The 16,127-nt window shown below is 37.0% G+C and overlaps 1 protein-coding gene across 3 annotated transcripts in view; it reads right to left on the bottom strand.

Annotated features, from left to right (window-relative positions):
• Window positions 1-611: 611 nt before the first annotated feature.
• The window catches only part of MARK1 (microtubule affinity regulating kinase 1), an 81,396-nt gene continuing 65,880 nt past the window's right edge, over window positions 612-16,127 (bottom strand). The window contains exons 13-17 of one of the 3 annotated variants that reach the window (XM_012805883.2): window positions 15,096-15,196; window positions 13,675-13,839; window positions 12,446-12,700; window positions 6,970-7,014; window positions 612-2,709 (exon numbers count right to left, since the gene is read on the bottom strand). In XM_012805883.2, coding sequence (XP_012661337.1) covers window positions 2,355-2,709; window positions 6,970-7,014; window positions 12,446-12,700; window positions 13,675-13,839; window positions 15,096-15,196 — 921 coding nt within the window. In that variant the 3' untranslated portion in view covers window positions 612-2,354. The remainder of the gene's footprint in view (window positions 2,710-6,969; window positions 7,015-12,445; window positions 12,701-13,674; window positions 13,840-15,095; window positions 15,197-16,127) is intronic. The other 2 variants (XM_012805884.2, XM_012805885.2) reach the window with 2 other exon arrangements.

Here is a 16,127-nt window from a genome sequence, read left to right as displayed (position 1 = left end):
CTGGGACCACAGGCGCCCGCCACAACGCCCGGCTATATTTTTTGGTTGCAGCTATCATTGTTGTTTGGCGGGCCCGGGCTGGATTCAAACCCACCACCTTGGGTGTACGTGGCTGCGCCTTAGCTACTTGAGCCACAGGCGCCGAGCCATCAAATAATATTTCAACAGAAGCCAAGGAAATCCTGGTATCACATAGCCAGTGAACATAAACTGATATTTATTTATGCGAACATACTGAAAAATTCCTCTAAATCTTCAAAAATATTTATGTTGTCGTGAACACATAAAATGAAAACTCTAGAGTGACTATCAAGATTTCAGTTTTCATAAAAAACAATGAAGTAAAATTCCTTTCCACAAACATAGAAGAGTTGGCTAGAGTGAGAGAATGTAAAAAACATCAGTTTCTACTTTGGAAAAGGCATGAGGACTATTTTTCTTTAAAGTCTTTCAACAACAGAAATTTCTATAAGAGGGTTAAATTTTCTTGTCATAATGGCATCTTGAAAATCTACATAGCTTCACCCCTTGCCAACTAAATTTAAAACACATAATACAAACTCCTCATACAGAATACTTTCATACCAGAAGACAGGTAATTCACATTCTGATAAAGAGCAAAAGACAAGTGCTTTATTATGAGAACGGTTCAAGTAAAATCTCAGTGTGCACCAGTGAAAGTGAATAAAGATTTGCATCAAATTTTTTTGAATGAACACTGGGTTAAAAAGGGGCTACACAGTTTTTTTTTTCCCAAACATCACCCTTTGCTAAGGCAAAAATACACTTCATTTTAGAACAGAACTGTTACAGAAGAAAGCTACATCACAGTACAGTACAGAATGTAAAATTCACCCTAGTCTGGAAGCCATCGTGGAATGGCACATCACCTACACTTAGAGCTTTCTAATGTAGGTTAGAATTACAGTATTTATCACAGCTTTATTTTTCTTTAAACTGATAAAATTTGAATACACTTTCTATTTCTCAGGAGTGTGCAGATGGGGGCCCATATTTTGATATTACAGTAATTACAACATTAAATAACATTGCACAGTCAACCTCCAAGGCTAATTCAGTATAAAATAACAAGTATTAAAATGTACCTTTACTAGTGATTTTACATAGCATATATCACTAATTATGAAAAACAAGTAGGCAAATGCCCAATTACAAAGCCACACATTATAGGCATAATGATGTGGAATAAATACAAGAAACCTGGCAAAATATTTAAAACAAATGTTACATGGGAACAAACTGAACAACCACGTAAGCGCAAATCAATCATATACATTTATAAATAGTATGTTTTGCCCACAAGTCTCTTAAGTAGTTACAGATATTACAATGGCAGCGGTGGACAGAGAGGAGGGAGAATGAGGCAAATGTTCCCAATGCCAGTTAATTCCTGAGGTGGCATTATTTCTTAACTGATGCATTGATCAACACTGTAAAGATGAATTTGTGCTATGAAACAGTCCCAATAGTATAATATTCCCGCAATTTTATCGTGGTATTCTGAAGGCAGCAAACCTAAGTGACAGTTTACATTATAATAGCCGGATAAAGTATTGTTTCTTTTTAATTTTGCTGCTACAATTAGCAGTGGGTCAGAAAACACTTCAAAGTTTGAAAGAAACTCGATGTAGATTTAACTTTCTCCCCAGTTAGCTCAGGCAAAGCTATTATTTATTTTCACACACTTATTTTAAGTAACTCTAAGTGCCAACACTGTAAACCTTTTGTCTCTTCTCAACTAAGCCTTGTTTGGTAACGAGGATCAGAGCAGAGATAAGCAGGAGTAATTCTGTGTATGAGAAAGCTGGTCTACTTATCAGCTACTGGTTTAGATTTAAATACAATCTTAAAATTATTTTAAAAAGTCCATGCTATAATTGTAAAGACTATTTTTGTGCACTTTTAATTCTGGACACAATTTTCAAAATTGCATGATGGAGGTAAGAATTTAAAAAACCCACCAGAATGTAAGTAACAGGGGAGAACATTTTCAACTCAAAGCATTAAACGTACATTTATGTGCAGAAATCTAGACAACTATACAAGTTTTTAAGCAATCATGTTTTATTATACAACTCTATAAACAGAAATGAACAGAAATACACAATATACTTACCTGTACATGTGAACCTACTTTTTAAGCTACAGATATTTATTATAGTTCATACTGACTTCAATTTTACAGTTCATAACTATGTATAACCTTATTGCATTAAGGGCAAATTCTACATGGGGAGATTCACAGGTGGACCACATTAGGCATTACCAGTACATTCAAAAACTGTACCTCTTATATGGATGTATCTTCCCTGATCTTGTAAATTTGGATTTCTTTACAGCTTAAGCTCATTCGCTATTTTGGATGCAATGTTCTTAAAGGCAATAGATGTTCCAGATATTCGTTTGAATCGGACCCCATTAAGTGACAGCCGTGGCAACTTGCAGACTTCCATCTCCCACTGCACCAGGCTGTCCTGTCTAGCATCTCCATGGACACAGAAAAGTAAAAACCTCTCTTTTTGTTCATAATCACAGTTATTTGCATCTAACACTTTTCGGATTTCTCTCATCATGTCATTAGGGTCCATTGAACTAGTGGTCTTCATGCTCCACGTGAACCGCAAAGAACGCGGTTTGGAATCTTTACCCTCTTCCTTGTCTCTTTCTTTTGGTTCCCCTGACGTACTTCTGGAAAAAAGAGGGCAAAGGAAAAGGATGAAAACAAAAGTTCCGCTCAGCAAAGAAATCAAAACACATATAAAATTTAAGTGGTCATAATTCAGTGCCTTTAAAAAGATACAAAGATTTATGTTATCTTGCTCTTACAAAAACAGATGCCATCTGTTTTGACTTTTAATATCTTCCACATAAAATAGCATATTTTCTTATATATATTTGTTTGTGGGAAACAAGACTGCAACTGAAAATGAAGAACTTAATGCTTTTTTTTAGTTCCTTCCATATTTCTCTATTAAATTTTGCAAAAGCAGATTTTCCATTATATATACCCACTGTCTGCATAGCTATATATATATGTATACATACGCATATACACACAACAGGGACTACTGATATTGTTTGTAAATATACATTTTTGAAATATAAAGAAAAAATTCCTTTCTCCTGTCCTTTTTGAGGAGGAGTAAAGTAACAACTACAGAGGGAAAGAAAATAATTTCTACCCAATAATGTTGAAAATAAATGTTTTGTTGCAATTATGTGAAGATGTCAGATGATCCCACACTCTCAGTATTCTCATGCGCTCTCATTTCACTAATGACATCTTTAAACTTGTCCACAGGGCTCTACGTGTCCTAGACTCCAGCTTCTCCTCCCCCCACCCTAGCCCTATCATTTTACTCCTTGTTCAATCTGTTGAGGACACTCTGGCCTCCAAACTGTTCCTTAAACACACTGCCTAAGGCTGCTGCATAGGCTGCTCCCTGTGCCAGGAATACCCTCCTCCCCTACCCTATGGCTACAGGATTAACTGCCTTATTTTTTAAATTCTCTGCTCACTTTCCCCTTGAGGCCTTCCCTGACTACGTTATGGTACCCCGACTCCTACCCTAGCATGGCCAACTCCCTTTACCCTGTTCTATTTTTTTCTTTATAGTGCTGATCACATTCTGATAATACTATTTAACCTATTTATTAGGTTTATTATTTCTTATCTGAATCTATCACCAGATTGTCAACTTCAGAAGAACAAGAAGCTTTGTCTAGGCTCGGCGCCTATCTCAGTGAGCTGGCAGGTTTGAACCCAGCTTGGGCCTGCCAAACAACAAAGACAACTGCAACCAAAAAATAGCCGGGCGTTGTGGCAGGTGCCTGTAGTCCCAGCTACTTGGGAGGCTGAGACAAGAGAATTGCTTAAGCCCAAGAGTTTGAGGTTGCTGTGAGCTGTGATGCCAGAGCACTCTACCCAGGGTGACATAAGCGAGACTCTGTCTCAAAAAAAAGAGAAGAAAAGAAGCTTTGTCTATTTTGTTCATTGACATATCTCAGGCATCTAGAACTGTGCTGGGCACATGGTAGATGACTAACACATACTTGTGAAATGAATTAGCCTCACTGGGTTTTACTTATTGTAGGTATCCCCAAATACCCACAAATAATATAGGTCCAGAAAACCTATTTCAAATAATTATTTGAAGGTAAAGTGGTGAAGTTAACAGATTATTCATGAGAGGCCCCTGTAATTAAATTTGTTGAGCAGTTACCCAAATACAGATGCTGCAATTTTAACTTAATAACCTATCTCACATATCTGTGATTTAAGAAAGAAATATTATTTTGAAAGGAGTTTATAATATACTACACACACGTATTAAACATATACATTTCATATCAATACTATAATGTACATTCATATGTGCATTTACATCATTTTATATATACCAGCCTCTTCATTCCTAGGTATTTGAGCCCTCACAGCTCTGCAAACTATGTAAGTTTGAGAACGTAAAGAAAGACAAAGGAAGAGAAAATAAATTGCTAAGGATTGTTAAAAATATTTATTTCCTTGTCTTTATTATTCTCTTTTCCCTATTGAATCTAAGCCACTGTGCCACAGGACTCTTTGGGTTCACAGACGCTATCAGAGTCATTTATTAGGGTCACTCACATAACTCTGGTGATGGAATTGGCATGCTGGAAGGGACCTATGAGATCTCTTGATTGAGTACTCATTTTAAAAACAGAAGTGATGGCTAGGAAACTTAAAATTATTTTTCCAAGACTCAGAAATAATGGGTTGAAAGTGAAGTTTAGTTTTCCTTCCATTCCACCCAAGATGCTTTTCTGTGTGTAGTCTTGCAGACATTTCCACTGATAATATCAACTGCTCCCAGGAATGTGGATACCCGCAGACTAACAGCTAACATTTACTGAGTACTTACTATGTGCGGGAACTGTCCTAAGGGCACAACATGTAACATTTACTCACTTATCCCTCACAACTACCCTACAAGGCGGTCAGGATGAGGAAGTGGAGGCAGAAAGCGTTGAAGTCACCTCCCAAAGCCACACAGCAACCTAAGTGTAGACACAGCTCAAACCTGTGACCTGTGGTTCAGGCATCTGTATTTCTACGCATCGTACTACACTGTCTCTCAAAAACGACAGAACCTCATTAGAACTATTTTCACCCTCCCTATGTTCCTTATTGTTTCTTCATCTGTGAAATGGGTATTTTTTTAAATTTCATCAAGTCTATTTATGAAATGGGTATTTTTTAAGCTGGTTGTTGAGAGGATTAAATGAATAGCAAGTACCTTGTAGTTTGTATTCAGTAAGTCTTTGTTCAAAAGCAAAAAAAGGAAACCAAAGCTTAACAACTACCAAAGGGAAAGTGAAAAATGCTTTGTAAACATTTATAAAAAAATGAGTTACTAAATTCTTATGTACACATATTAAAAGGATAAAAATGCATGAAAATTAATTTTAGTATTAGCCTGAAATCGGCCACTTGTGACATTACATAGATTACATTACATTACATACATTAAGTATCTCAAAGAAAACTTTAGTAGAAATATAGGATGAGATTCAAGGAGGGGCTTTAAACATAAAGACTAAGTAGAAGAGGGGCTAAAAGTCTTCCATATTTATTTAAAAGGCAGAAGAAAAAACCCTAGCACTCTGGGAGACTCAGGCAGGTGGACTGCTTGAGCTCACAAGTTTGAGACCAGCCTAAACAAAAATGAGACCCTGTCTCTACTAAGAATAGAAAAACTATCGGGGTGTAGTTTGCACAGACTTGTAGTCCCAGCTACTTGGGAGACTGAGGCAAGACGATTGCTCAAGCCCAAGAATTTGAGATTATTGTGACCTATGACGCCATGACACTCTACCGAGGGTGACAGAGTAAGACTTTGTCTCAAAAAAAAAAAAAAGGCAGATGAAGCTTAAAAGTATCATCTTTCCTCCTTTTGGCTTCCTACTATGGTGACTCAGGTACCTAACTTCACAAAGAAATGCAGCAGCTATTAATAATAAAACATAAATATAATGTGGTTTATAAAGAAAAGGCTACATAGGAATGCCTAATAAAGTTTTTCCAAAATATAAAACTGTGTTTTATATTTTGAATAATTTTAAAAAGTAGAGGTTAAATTGAAGGTTTGTGTTCAGCTGGTCATAATAGCTCCTAAATGAAGCCAGATGTCTGCTCTACTGTGGGATTACTTGTTGGTTCTAAGATTTATACTGTATCACTAATGCTCGTGTATACTCAAGATAACTTAACGCCTTCATTTCTTAAATTTCCCATTTATAAAATGTGAACATAAGTACTAACATGTCCATAATGTGGTCCCTGAAGCAGCAGCATTAGCACCCCCAGGGAATTTGTAGAACTACAAATGCCAGCCCCCCAAATAAGAAGCCCAGCTGGGGGCTCCAGCAATGGTTTTTATCAGGTCCCTTCTGTGATTCTGATAGTGCTCCAGTTTGAAACCCCTCATCAGAATGAATACACAATTATTACTAATTGTCAAACAATAAACCAACATAAAGCACACAGGATAGTTTTTAAATGTGGCCCAACACTGAATTCTTATCTAAAATATACTGTATTACCATCAAATCTCCCCACATAGTTATCTCAGTGTTCTGTGTTATTTATGCTATTTGACTCAGACTAATTTTGGTTACACCATTTTACTGAGAAAAAGATCACCACACATTAATTCTTCTACTACAACATATTTTATAAAATAGGAAGGCTATTTCTTTACCAAGTATACAATTCAAAATAATAGAAAACAAACTTAAAGTTGATTAACTTAAATGCTAGGCAACAGAAACCCCCCAATGTAAGAATTTTAAATATACATGCTATTTAGTCATTAGTTCTATTCATGAGTATTAAGTGCTGTGCGTATTTCCAGAGTGCGCTTTCAGACCCAGGGACCTAGCAGCGAAGTATCAATAGTGGCTCCTCACCTTGAGGTGTCGGTTCTGCCACTGGCTTCGCCTTCACTTGGATCCCTCAAAACAAAGTGAAGGTTGAGATTTAATGATAAAAGTGAAAAATATATCAAGAAAACCTATATCTAAAATGACTTTAAAATTAACTTGCTGAGCAAACGTCTACCATGACAGTTTTCTATCATTAGTCAGTCTGTTACGACTTCTCACGCTTTTCATCAGAACCACATGTAACTCTCATTTATTGAGCGTCTACTGGGTATTGTCAAAAGGAGTTACTAGGTGAAAGTTTACAATTGTTTTTCACATGATCCTCCAATTCCTAGTCACAATTTTAAGTCACAATTTGTCTTTTGGTTTAGTTTAATCTAAAGTTAAAACTAATAATTATCAACAGCAAGATTCAACTCCACATTTGTTATTACATACAATTCTAGTAGTCGCTCAATTTAGAAAAATATAAATTAAACTTGAGTCAGAAATAAAGCTCAACACATGTATTTCTCAAAATAAATACCAATTTTAAAATAAGCAATTAATTTATTTCAGTCATTAAGTTAATAATTCATGCACATGATAAAATGTTACAGCAAATCAAGTCTATCCAAGCAGGTGAAACGAAAAACACAGATTCAATCTCAAACAAAAACACAACTAATCTTACCTGGATATCCACCTGTGAAATAAAATCAGAAAAACACTACTAATTGTCCTTGTGTTGAATATAATTACTACTTTGTCATTTTTAATGATAATTAAATATTTTGTGATAGAGAGCAAAATAACCTGGAAAAATGACCAATGTGAATTCTCAAGTTACTATTGTCTTAGTGTTTTAGCGTTCCAGAAACATTTCCATTACTTATGTGAAATGAAGGTAACAGGAATAAAATCAGTGCCACTCTCCCCCACCTCAAGTTAATAAGACACATCCAACACAGCAAGCTCTAAACTTCAGGTGGTTGTTAAGAATATGAATGCTTCATGCATCTCAGGGTCTTTAATTGTAGGCCTTTCTTAACAAACATATTGTGTAAAAAATATTTTTCTATCTGAATTAAAGGATAATAAAATTTACTCTCACTTTAATTGAGTATCTTAAATTTCTATTTTTAGTAACTGCCATTTTTATTAGGAAGTACAGTAAAATTCAATGACATCTATATAAATTTATTTTATTATAGCACACTAAAAGAAATAAAACATTTTTGAGCGGGTTCAAAATGAAAAGTACACTGTCAGGTATATGTAGATGAACTGATTCATGCAAAAAGCCAATACAACAACTTTCTAAGAAAAACAGAGTTGATGGTTGACTCCTGCTACTAAGATAAAATTGCTCTAATAGGAAGAGGCATAAGTCTCACTGGACCTTTCTGTCCTATTTATATTTTGCCTTATAACTCACTGTTAGCACGTGTCTATTCCACTGTTACCAAACCTTAGGAATTAGGAATTGCCTGCTACTTGCATTATTTCAATTAGCCCAGGAAGTCTGCTTTCGGTAGCCATGGTGGGATGCAGATGGGGCTACAGAAGGCACAGCTGGCTATGACAGCATCATGCAGTGTAGCATAGCTCTCTAACACTCAGAACTTAAAACAACGAATACCTTCCATATAGCGATATATATTCGACTGAACAAACTGGATTAGTCCCTACGTAAGAATGAACTATCGTTAGAAAATCATAAGGTTTGACACAGAAGAAGTTAAGCCACGCAAGTATCTGGGGCAGAGAATTCCAGGCAGAGCAAGGACAAAATCCTGAAGTGGGTACGCCTGGTATACTTGACAGTCAGGTGCCTATGTGGCTGGTGTGGAACCAACAACAACAAAAAAAAAAAAAAGAAAAAGAAAAAGAAAAAGAGGTCAGAGCAGAAATAGGCGGCCAGACAACACAGGGCCTTGTAGGCCACTGTGAGGGCTTTGAATTGTATTCTGAGCAAGATAAAAACTAATCAAGGGCTTTAAAAATCAAGGAGTGACACAATCAGACTTACACTGCTGAAAACATAATAGAACATGGACAGAAGGTGGGACGTGCAAGATTGATAGTGGCTTAGGTCGTGAAGGCAGTGGTGAGAGTGACGGAAGCAGTCAGATCCTAGGAAGGCTAGGAGGGTAGGAAAGCCCAGGCTCTGACACTGGGTATGAGACAGGTAACATGAGTAACACAAAGGCTGTGGTCTGAGCAACTGAAAAGGTGGAGCTGCCATTTCCTAAAGTGGTAAAGAATGAGAATTTGGGAAGAGCATTGGGAGTTGAATTTTGAACACATTCTGGGAGTCCATAACACATCCAAGAGGAGAGACTGAGCAGGCGATTGGATATATGAGTCTGCAGTTCAGGACAAAGATCTGGGCTAAAGATATATGAGTGTATCTGGGAGTTGTTCATAGATGGAATCTAATGTCATGTGCCTGAATGAGATCACCGAGGCAGTGAGGAAAACCGGAGAGGAGAATGTGTCCAAAGACTGAGCCCTTGGGCATTCTGATATTTAGCCTGGGGAGGGGACCTGAAAAGCAGCAGCAAAGGAGCCTGAGAAGGGATGGCGAGCTTGTGAGGTGGGAGGAAACAAGAGCCCAGTGAGAAAAAGGTTTCAACTGTGTGGGATGTTTCGAGATACTAAGTAGCTTATAGGAAGGAGCTGTATCAGTCTCTACAACCCTGATGAATCAACCAGGCCTAGGACAATTCAAATACTTGTTAAATGACTGTATGGCAATTTATTTCCAAACCTCCCAACAGACCTTCTCTAAGGCACTTTTGTACTCTGACATTCTGTTTCTTGACTACCTGTCTAGAGTATTCTTTACTAAGGTTTCTCTAGAATCTAAATTTTTATTGCAAGGTAACGAGAAATGTTTTGTACAATGCTTAATGCATAATTTTTAATCAAGCATTAATTTCAAAACTGTTTTTCTCTATTAAAATTAATCCTGGCTTAACAATGAGAAAGTACTGGCTTTTCAAAATAGCCTTAGTCAGCCAAATTCCCAAAGCAGGAACTACTGATAATCCGACTAGTACCCTGCAGATGGTCATCACCTAACTTCTATGTTGACTCTGTTAGTGAGCTTTCAGCTCCTTGTCAATCAAGTTGTCATGCTGCAAGGTAAAAAAGGGCACAAACTCTCTGACTGATAGGCTTAGAAACGAATGCTACACTTGAGGATTTAAAGTTTTAAATTCAGGCTGGATAAAATGGCTCATGCCTATAATCCTTGCACTCCAGGAGGCCAAGGTGGGTGGATTACTTGAGTTCAGGAGTTCAAGGACCAGCCTGAGCAAGAGTGAAACCCCATCTTTACTAAAAATAGAAAAACTAGCTGGTGTAGTGGTGGGCACCTGTAGTCCTACTTACTTGGGAGGCTGAGGCAAAAGGATCACTTGAACCCAAGAGTTTGAGGTTGCTGTGAGCTACAATGCCATGGCTCTCTACCCAGGGCAACAAGAGTTAAGACTCTATCTCAAAATAAATAAATAGCTGGGCACAATGGCTCATGCCTGTAATCCTAGTATTCTGGAAGGCTGAAGAGGGTGGATCGCTTGAGCTTATGAGTTTGAGACCAGCCTGAGCATGAGTGAGACCCCCATCTCTAAAAAAAAATTAGCCAGGTATTGTGGTAGGCACCTGTAGTCCCAGCTACTCAGGAGGCTGAGGTGAGAGGATTGCTTGAACCCAAAAGTTTGAGGTTGCTGTGAGCTATGATATCACCGCACTCTATTGAGGGTAGACAATAAATAAACAAATAAATATAAAGTTTTAAATTCAGTTGTGTAATCCTGGGCAAACTGATCTACGAAGTGAGCCTATAAATAACTCCATGACAAGGTAAGAGACTAAAGCTGCTTCTCTTTTCTTTTCTTTTTTGAGACAGAGTCTCACTAGGTTGCCCTCAGTAGAGTGCCATGGTGACACAGCTCACAGGAACCTCAAACTCTTGGGCGTAAGCAATTCTCTTGCTTCAGCCTCCCAAGTACCTGGGACTACAGGCACCTGCCACGATGTCCGGCTATTTCTTATTGCAGCTGTTGTTGTTTAGCTGGCCTGGGCCAGGTTTGAACCCGCCAGCCTTGGTGTATGTGGCTAGTGTTGTAACCACTGTGCTATAGGCACCAAGCCAGCTGCTTCTCTTTTCCACATCCATTCTGAAATCCAAGGAACACCAATAACACTGAAAATTGAGTACTTAATTAATGATTCCTTAAAGAAAATATAATGATGTCTTACACATCAGCGAAGGCTCAGCTCATATAGCTTCAAGCTATGGAGCCTTCACTTCCTCCCTTAGACAGAAACTACTGGGCCCTTCTCTGCACCCCTCTCTGCAAGTTGCCCACACATTCTGCTTTTATCACACATTCTGCTTTGTATCATGGCTAGTTGTTTACATGTCTGCTCCTTCTAAGATGGCAAGAATCTGGAGGGCAGAGATGCTGCCTTATCCATCTTCACATCCTGCTCTGCACCTAGCAAAGTGCATTGTACATAACAGGGTTTAAGTAGGCAGTTAGTGGGACTTAGTAATGGTCAAATTTACATCAACCTGCACTGTGTTCAGCTACTGGTATCACCGTGTACTGTACATATATGGTTCCTTTTTAAAAAGGGTACAAACTGAACTTTATTACTAGATTAGAACTCTGTATGTATTCATTGTGTTTACTTTGTTTTGATGTTATGATTTTATGATATAACATTATGTAAGTAATCTATGTGACTCTAGTATGCAGGCTTTTTGTATAAAGAAGAAAAAAGATAAACTATATTAGTGAACAATTAAAAAGTATTTTTAATATAAATAATATTGAAGGATACATGTATGCTCATATTTAATTCTTTTTTCTAAATCAAGGCTTTTAAATACGAGATCATCTTTTTGTTAAAATGCACATTTTTATTTTAATTAATTAATTTATTTATTTATTCTATGATCTCGTTCTTTTATTTAACACAAAACTGGTGTGTTCCTACTCAGGGTGACTCAATGGGTAGGGCGCCGGCCCCATATACTGAGGGTGGCGGGTTCAAACCTGGCCCTGCCAAACTGCAACAAAAAAATAGCTGGTGAGCACCCGTAGTCCCAGCTACTCGGGAGGCTGAGGCAAGAGAATCACCTAAGCCCAAGAGCTGGAAATTGCTGTGAGCTGTGATACCACAGCACTCTACCGAGGGCAACAAAGTAAGACTCTGTCTCTAAAAAAAAAACAAAACAAAAAGTCGCATTTGTAATGTCAAGATTTTGCTTTTCTCACTTTATTTTATAGAATTTTAGAATTCTTAGTCTATTTTATTCTTTCTCTTCTGCGTTTAGGACAAAGATTATGTCTTCTTGGACTTTTTTTTCCTATCTGTAAAAGAGCAGCTCATTAATGAATGTCATGAAACCATTTTCAAAACCCCCAAAAAGATTCAAGCAAAAAATCAGGTTTCCTTTATAATTCGTAGAGGAAACAGAACATGACCGTATATTGGTACTGACCTGCGAACAAATTTGGATGTGATTTTGCTTATTATACCAGTTGATGTTCCCCTTCTGGCGTGTGCAAATGCACCCGTTTCATGGGATGGTGAAGCAGGTGGCCCATTATAAGCTGCGCTGCGTCGCTCCCGGAGCTGTTCACCATGGAAAGTGCTTCGGCTTGAACTCCCTCGGGGAAAACGGGTCCTGTCTGGAGTGGCAGCACTAATACTATGAGCAGATGGGGAAGCAGCAGGCACTCTCTGTGTTGTACTGCTGGGACAAATTAAGATATATTATTTAGAATAGGACAGGAAAGGCTCTCACTCATGCTAAAAAAGTGAAAAAGGGGAGGAGTGGTGGCTAAGCTCTGTTTTATTTGTTCACATTAGAGATGTGAGACATGGGTTAATTTTATTTATTATATAATTTGCGAAGGAATAAAATTTTAGTTTGAAACTAAATGCCTTTTATAAATATTTGGTCACTAAAGATTAAGATACTACTGGAACATGGAAACAAAGACAAAGACTTTTTAGTATGAGGAATGCCAAACCAGGGAGCAAAGCAGTTTATTTTACTGCTCTCTTTATTTAAACTACTTCACAATGTAGGACATAGATTTTATTATTTATTAAAAGTCTTTGAAGAAAATCATTCCTATTTCCAATTTAGGCATTAGTGATAGCTCAGTGCTACACAGCACTACTAATATGGTGAACAAACCCAACTATCAGGGTTAAAGTGTTCAGACATTCTGAATTTGAGAAACCCTAAAAAAGACAACAAATACTAAAAAAAATTATATAATTTTATACTTGAATGGGCTCTTTGAGTTCATCTGTTTCACTGACAGGAAAACGAAAGCTCAGTTTTATTAAGAACAAGTAACTAGACAAGACAATTACCCAGGGGTTTTCACTCCCAGTCTAGTATTACGTACTTTTTTAAATCATAAAAAATTCAATTTACCTAAATGATTTATCAGGCAGCAATACTTTACTTGATGGATTTAAAAGCAAATCTTTAAAAAAAATTCCTCTAGAAGATGATTTAAATTATAAGGAACATTTTCAATAACAGCTAAAGTATATATTATAAGTTTATATTATAATTCAACTTTTCCTCTGCCATGAACACTAAATCTTTATCGAAAGTTCTTAATGTGGTGATGACTACTATTTTCATATAGTGTTACATTTTTAAAAACTCTTAACAACAAATAAAATAAAATGTAACCAACATATTACCCAGGTCGATAAGCTTCAGAGCTGTCCTTAATGGTTGGCAGTGTAACTTTAATAGGATGACCAGAAGTGGACATGGACTTCTGGTGGCGGGGTCGTGCTGAGGGGACAGCAGAGGCCACAGAAGAGCTGGCAGACGATATGCTGCTCACAGACATCTCCGTAAGGCTTTCGACATACAGCAAGTGAGAAGACCATGGAAATGCAAGAAAGAAGAAAAATTGCAGTTTATTACAATTTAAGAACTAGATTTTTAAAAATCTAAAAAGACTAAAACCTTTTATGACTGAAATATTTGAAAGAAACTAACATTAGTGGCATTATTAGTGATTAATAAAACAATATTGTTATTAAAAGTATACAGGGTGAATTTATCACTGCCTTCTACAAAAATGATCTTCCACATTCTATGTATGTGAGAAGGTATTAAAAACTATTTTTGTGATTGTATGACAGTTTCAGATAAAATAATTACGGCTGGAGATACTTTTCACTTTCAAAAACTCAGTTTGTGTGATGTGTTGGTCCAGTTCATTGACCATTGTTTATACAATAAGAATTCATAATTATTCCAAAAATATTTCCTGGAACCATCATCAAAATGCTTTTAGAGCATATCATGAATCAACAGGTTAACTGTTGTATATTAAAGGAGCTGCAGATTAGGATTTAGTTCAGAAAAAAAATCCTAAGTCTGAAATCAATTTCTAGCTATCTTTTTAGCCTAAAGGATCTTATGTTCAAGGAAGGTACTACACACAGTTTTTATCTTTATATGTCTTACAAAGACACTTACTTTACATGCCTGCTAATTGAGAAGAAACAGATATGAGAATGGCCTGTCCACTCTACGGAAATGATGAGAGACAGTAGTAAGAACAGGACTTTATTGGAATAGGCTTCACGTCTTTGTACTGTATTGATGAGGAGTCCTTCCAACTCATAATGGAAGGAAGTTTAACACAACTGTTACCATTTGAAACAGAACACTTGTAAGAATTGTGTGGTTCTAAATGAATAACTGAAATGGGCACATTTCTTTAAAGCAAGAAAAATAAAGCTTTTATTGTTTGGATACAGTAATTTCTTGATAGTAGGGGACAGGGAAAGGGAAGAGAAGGCAGCAGGTGCACAATGAGACAGCAAGATTAGATTAGGGTGGTTTGACCTACTTTGTTATAGGGAAATACTATCACATTTTACTCAGAAATTCACCGGGGAATAAATCTACCTCTTGCCTTCCCTAAATATTTCCCCATTTTTCCATACTGGTATAGAAGGAGAGATGCCTTAGTAAGAATGGTCAGCTGCAATCTTACTATTTTATATTTCCTTTTCTCTTGACCTGTTCACTGGCAGTCATTTCAACAGGAGCACTAACAGAACAATAGCACAGGTGTTACTACTGACACTGTGACTTTTACCTGTTGTCTTTTCCATTCTGCAATGCCATGTACCGATCTGTGGTCCTTTCACAGACATAAGTGTTCCTTCTTGCCATGCTACCTCCAGGATACATGTTGTTCTTTAAGAAGGAAAAAAGGAAAAAAAAAAAAAGAAGGAAAATTTTAAATTCTAACTGTATTTGGGGAAACAAAAGAAATGAATTTAAACTGACTCTGGAAAAAAATCCATAGAATTTAAATTGATCAGAATCTTATATTAATAAAATCTATCTCCTGCCTTTCTCTCTCTCTTTAGATTTCAGAAGTAAAAGGTAAAGAAAACAACCTCATTACAGCTTTAGCTTACTACCTTAAAGCAGCAGGCAGCAGTCGTTTGGAAGCAATAAGAAATCTGGGTTTTTATTCATATCCTCCTTTGTGAGGTGGTGGTGGGGAAAGGTAGAGCAGCGGTATAGGCAGCCCTAAGTCACTAGGAGCCAGAATCAGCCCTGCACTGAGTATCATCACACCTACTCAGAAGCCTGCAGGAAGCCTAAAGCTCCAGGATCAAAAGTTCGCTTAGCTGAGGCCACCACCAGAGGTGTGTGCAATACCATTCTGAGGAACTTTGGAAAAAAGAGAAAAAAATAAGCAAAAAGGAAGAGACACATGGGTGCTTCTTACCACACGTTCAACCTTTGACTTGTAACCCCTGTTCTCATGCCTGCCAAAACCTTGACTAGTTAGTTACCAGGAATAAAATATTCAGGCATGATTTTCAAAAGGATAAAATACTCTTCTGTTTAATCTTTGCTCCAGCAGAAAAAAATTCCCTGGTTTTGGTTAATCTAGCTTTCACTATTCTTTACAATATACAATTAACCTAAAATGTGTTTAATCATGAAGGCTAGAAAAGATTTTTTTCCCATTTGTTTCCCCCTCAGACTCATCCCTTCCACCTAGAAAGTTAATAGATACTGAATTCATTTTGGAGAAGAAAATAAAAAAACAATTAAAAAGTATGGTAGCAAAACAGTTAAGAGTATTAAAATTTTTAGGTAAGACTTGGTC

Source organism: Otolemur garnettii, unplaced genomic scaffold (genome assembly GCF_000181295.1).
Source record: "Otolemur garnettii isolate 467f Iridium unplaced genomic scaffold, OtoGar3 scaffold00045, whole genome shotgun sequence".
NCBI classification, from domain to species: Eukaryota; Metazoa; Chordata; class Mammalia; order Primates; family Galagidae; genus Otolemur; species Otolemur garnettii.
The sequence above is the reverse complement of the archived record's forward strand: the minus strand, read 5'-3'. Positions and strand labels throughout refer to the sequence as shown.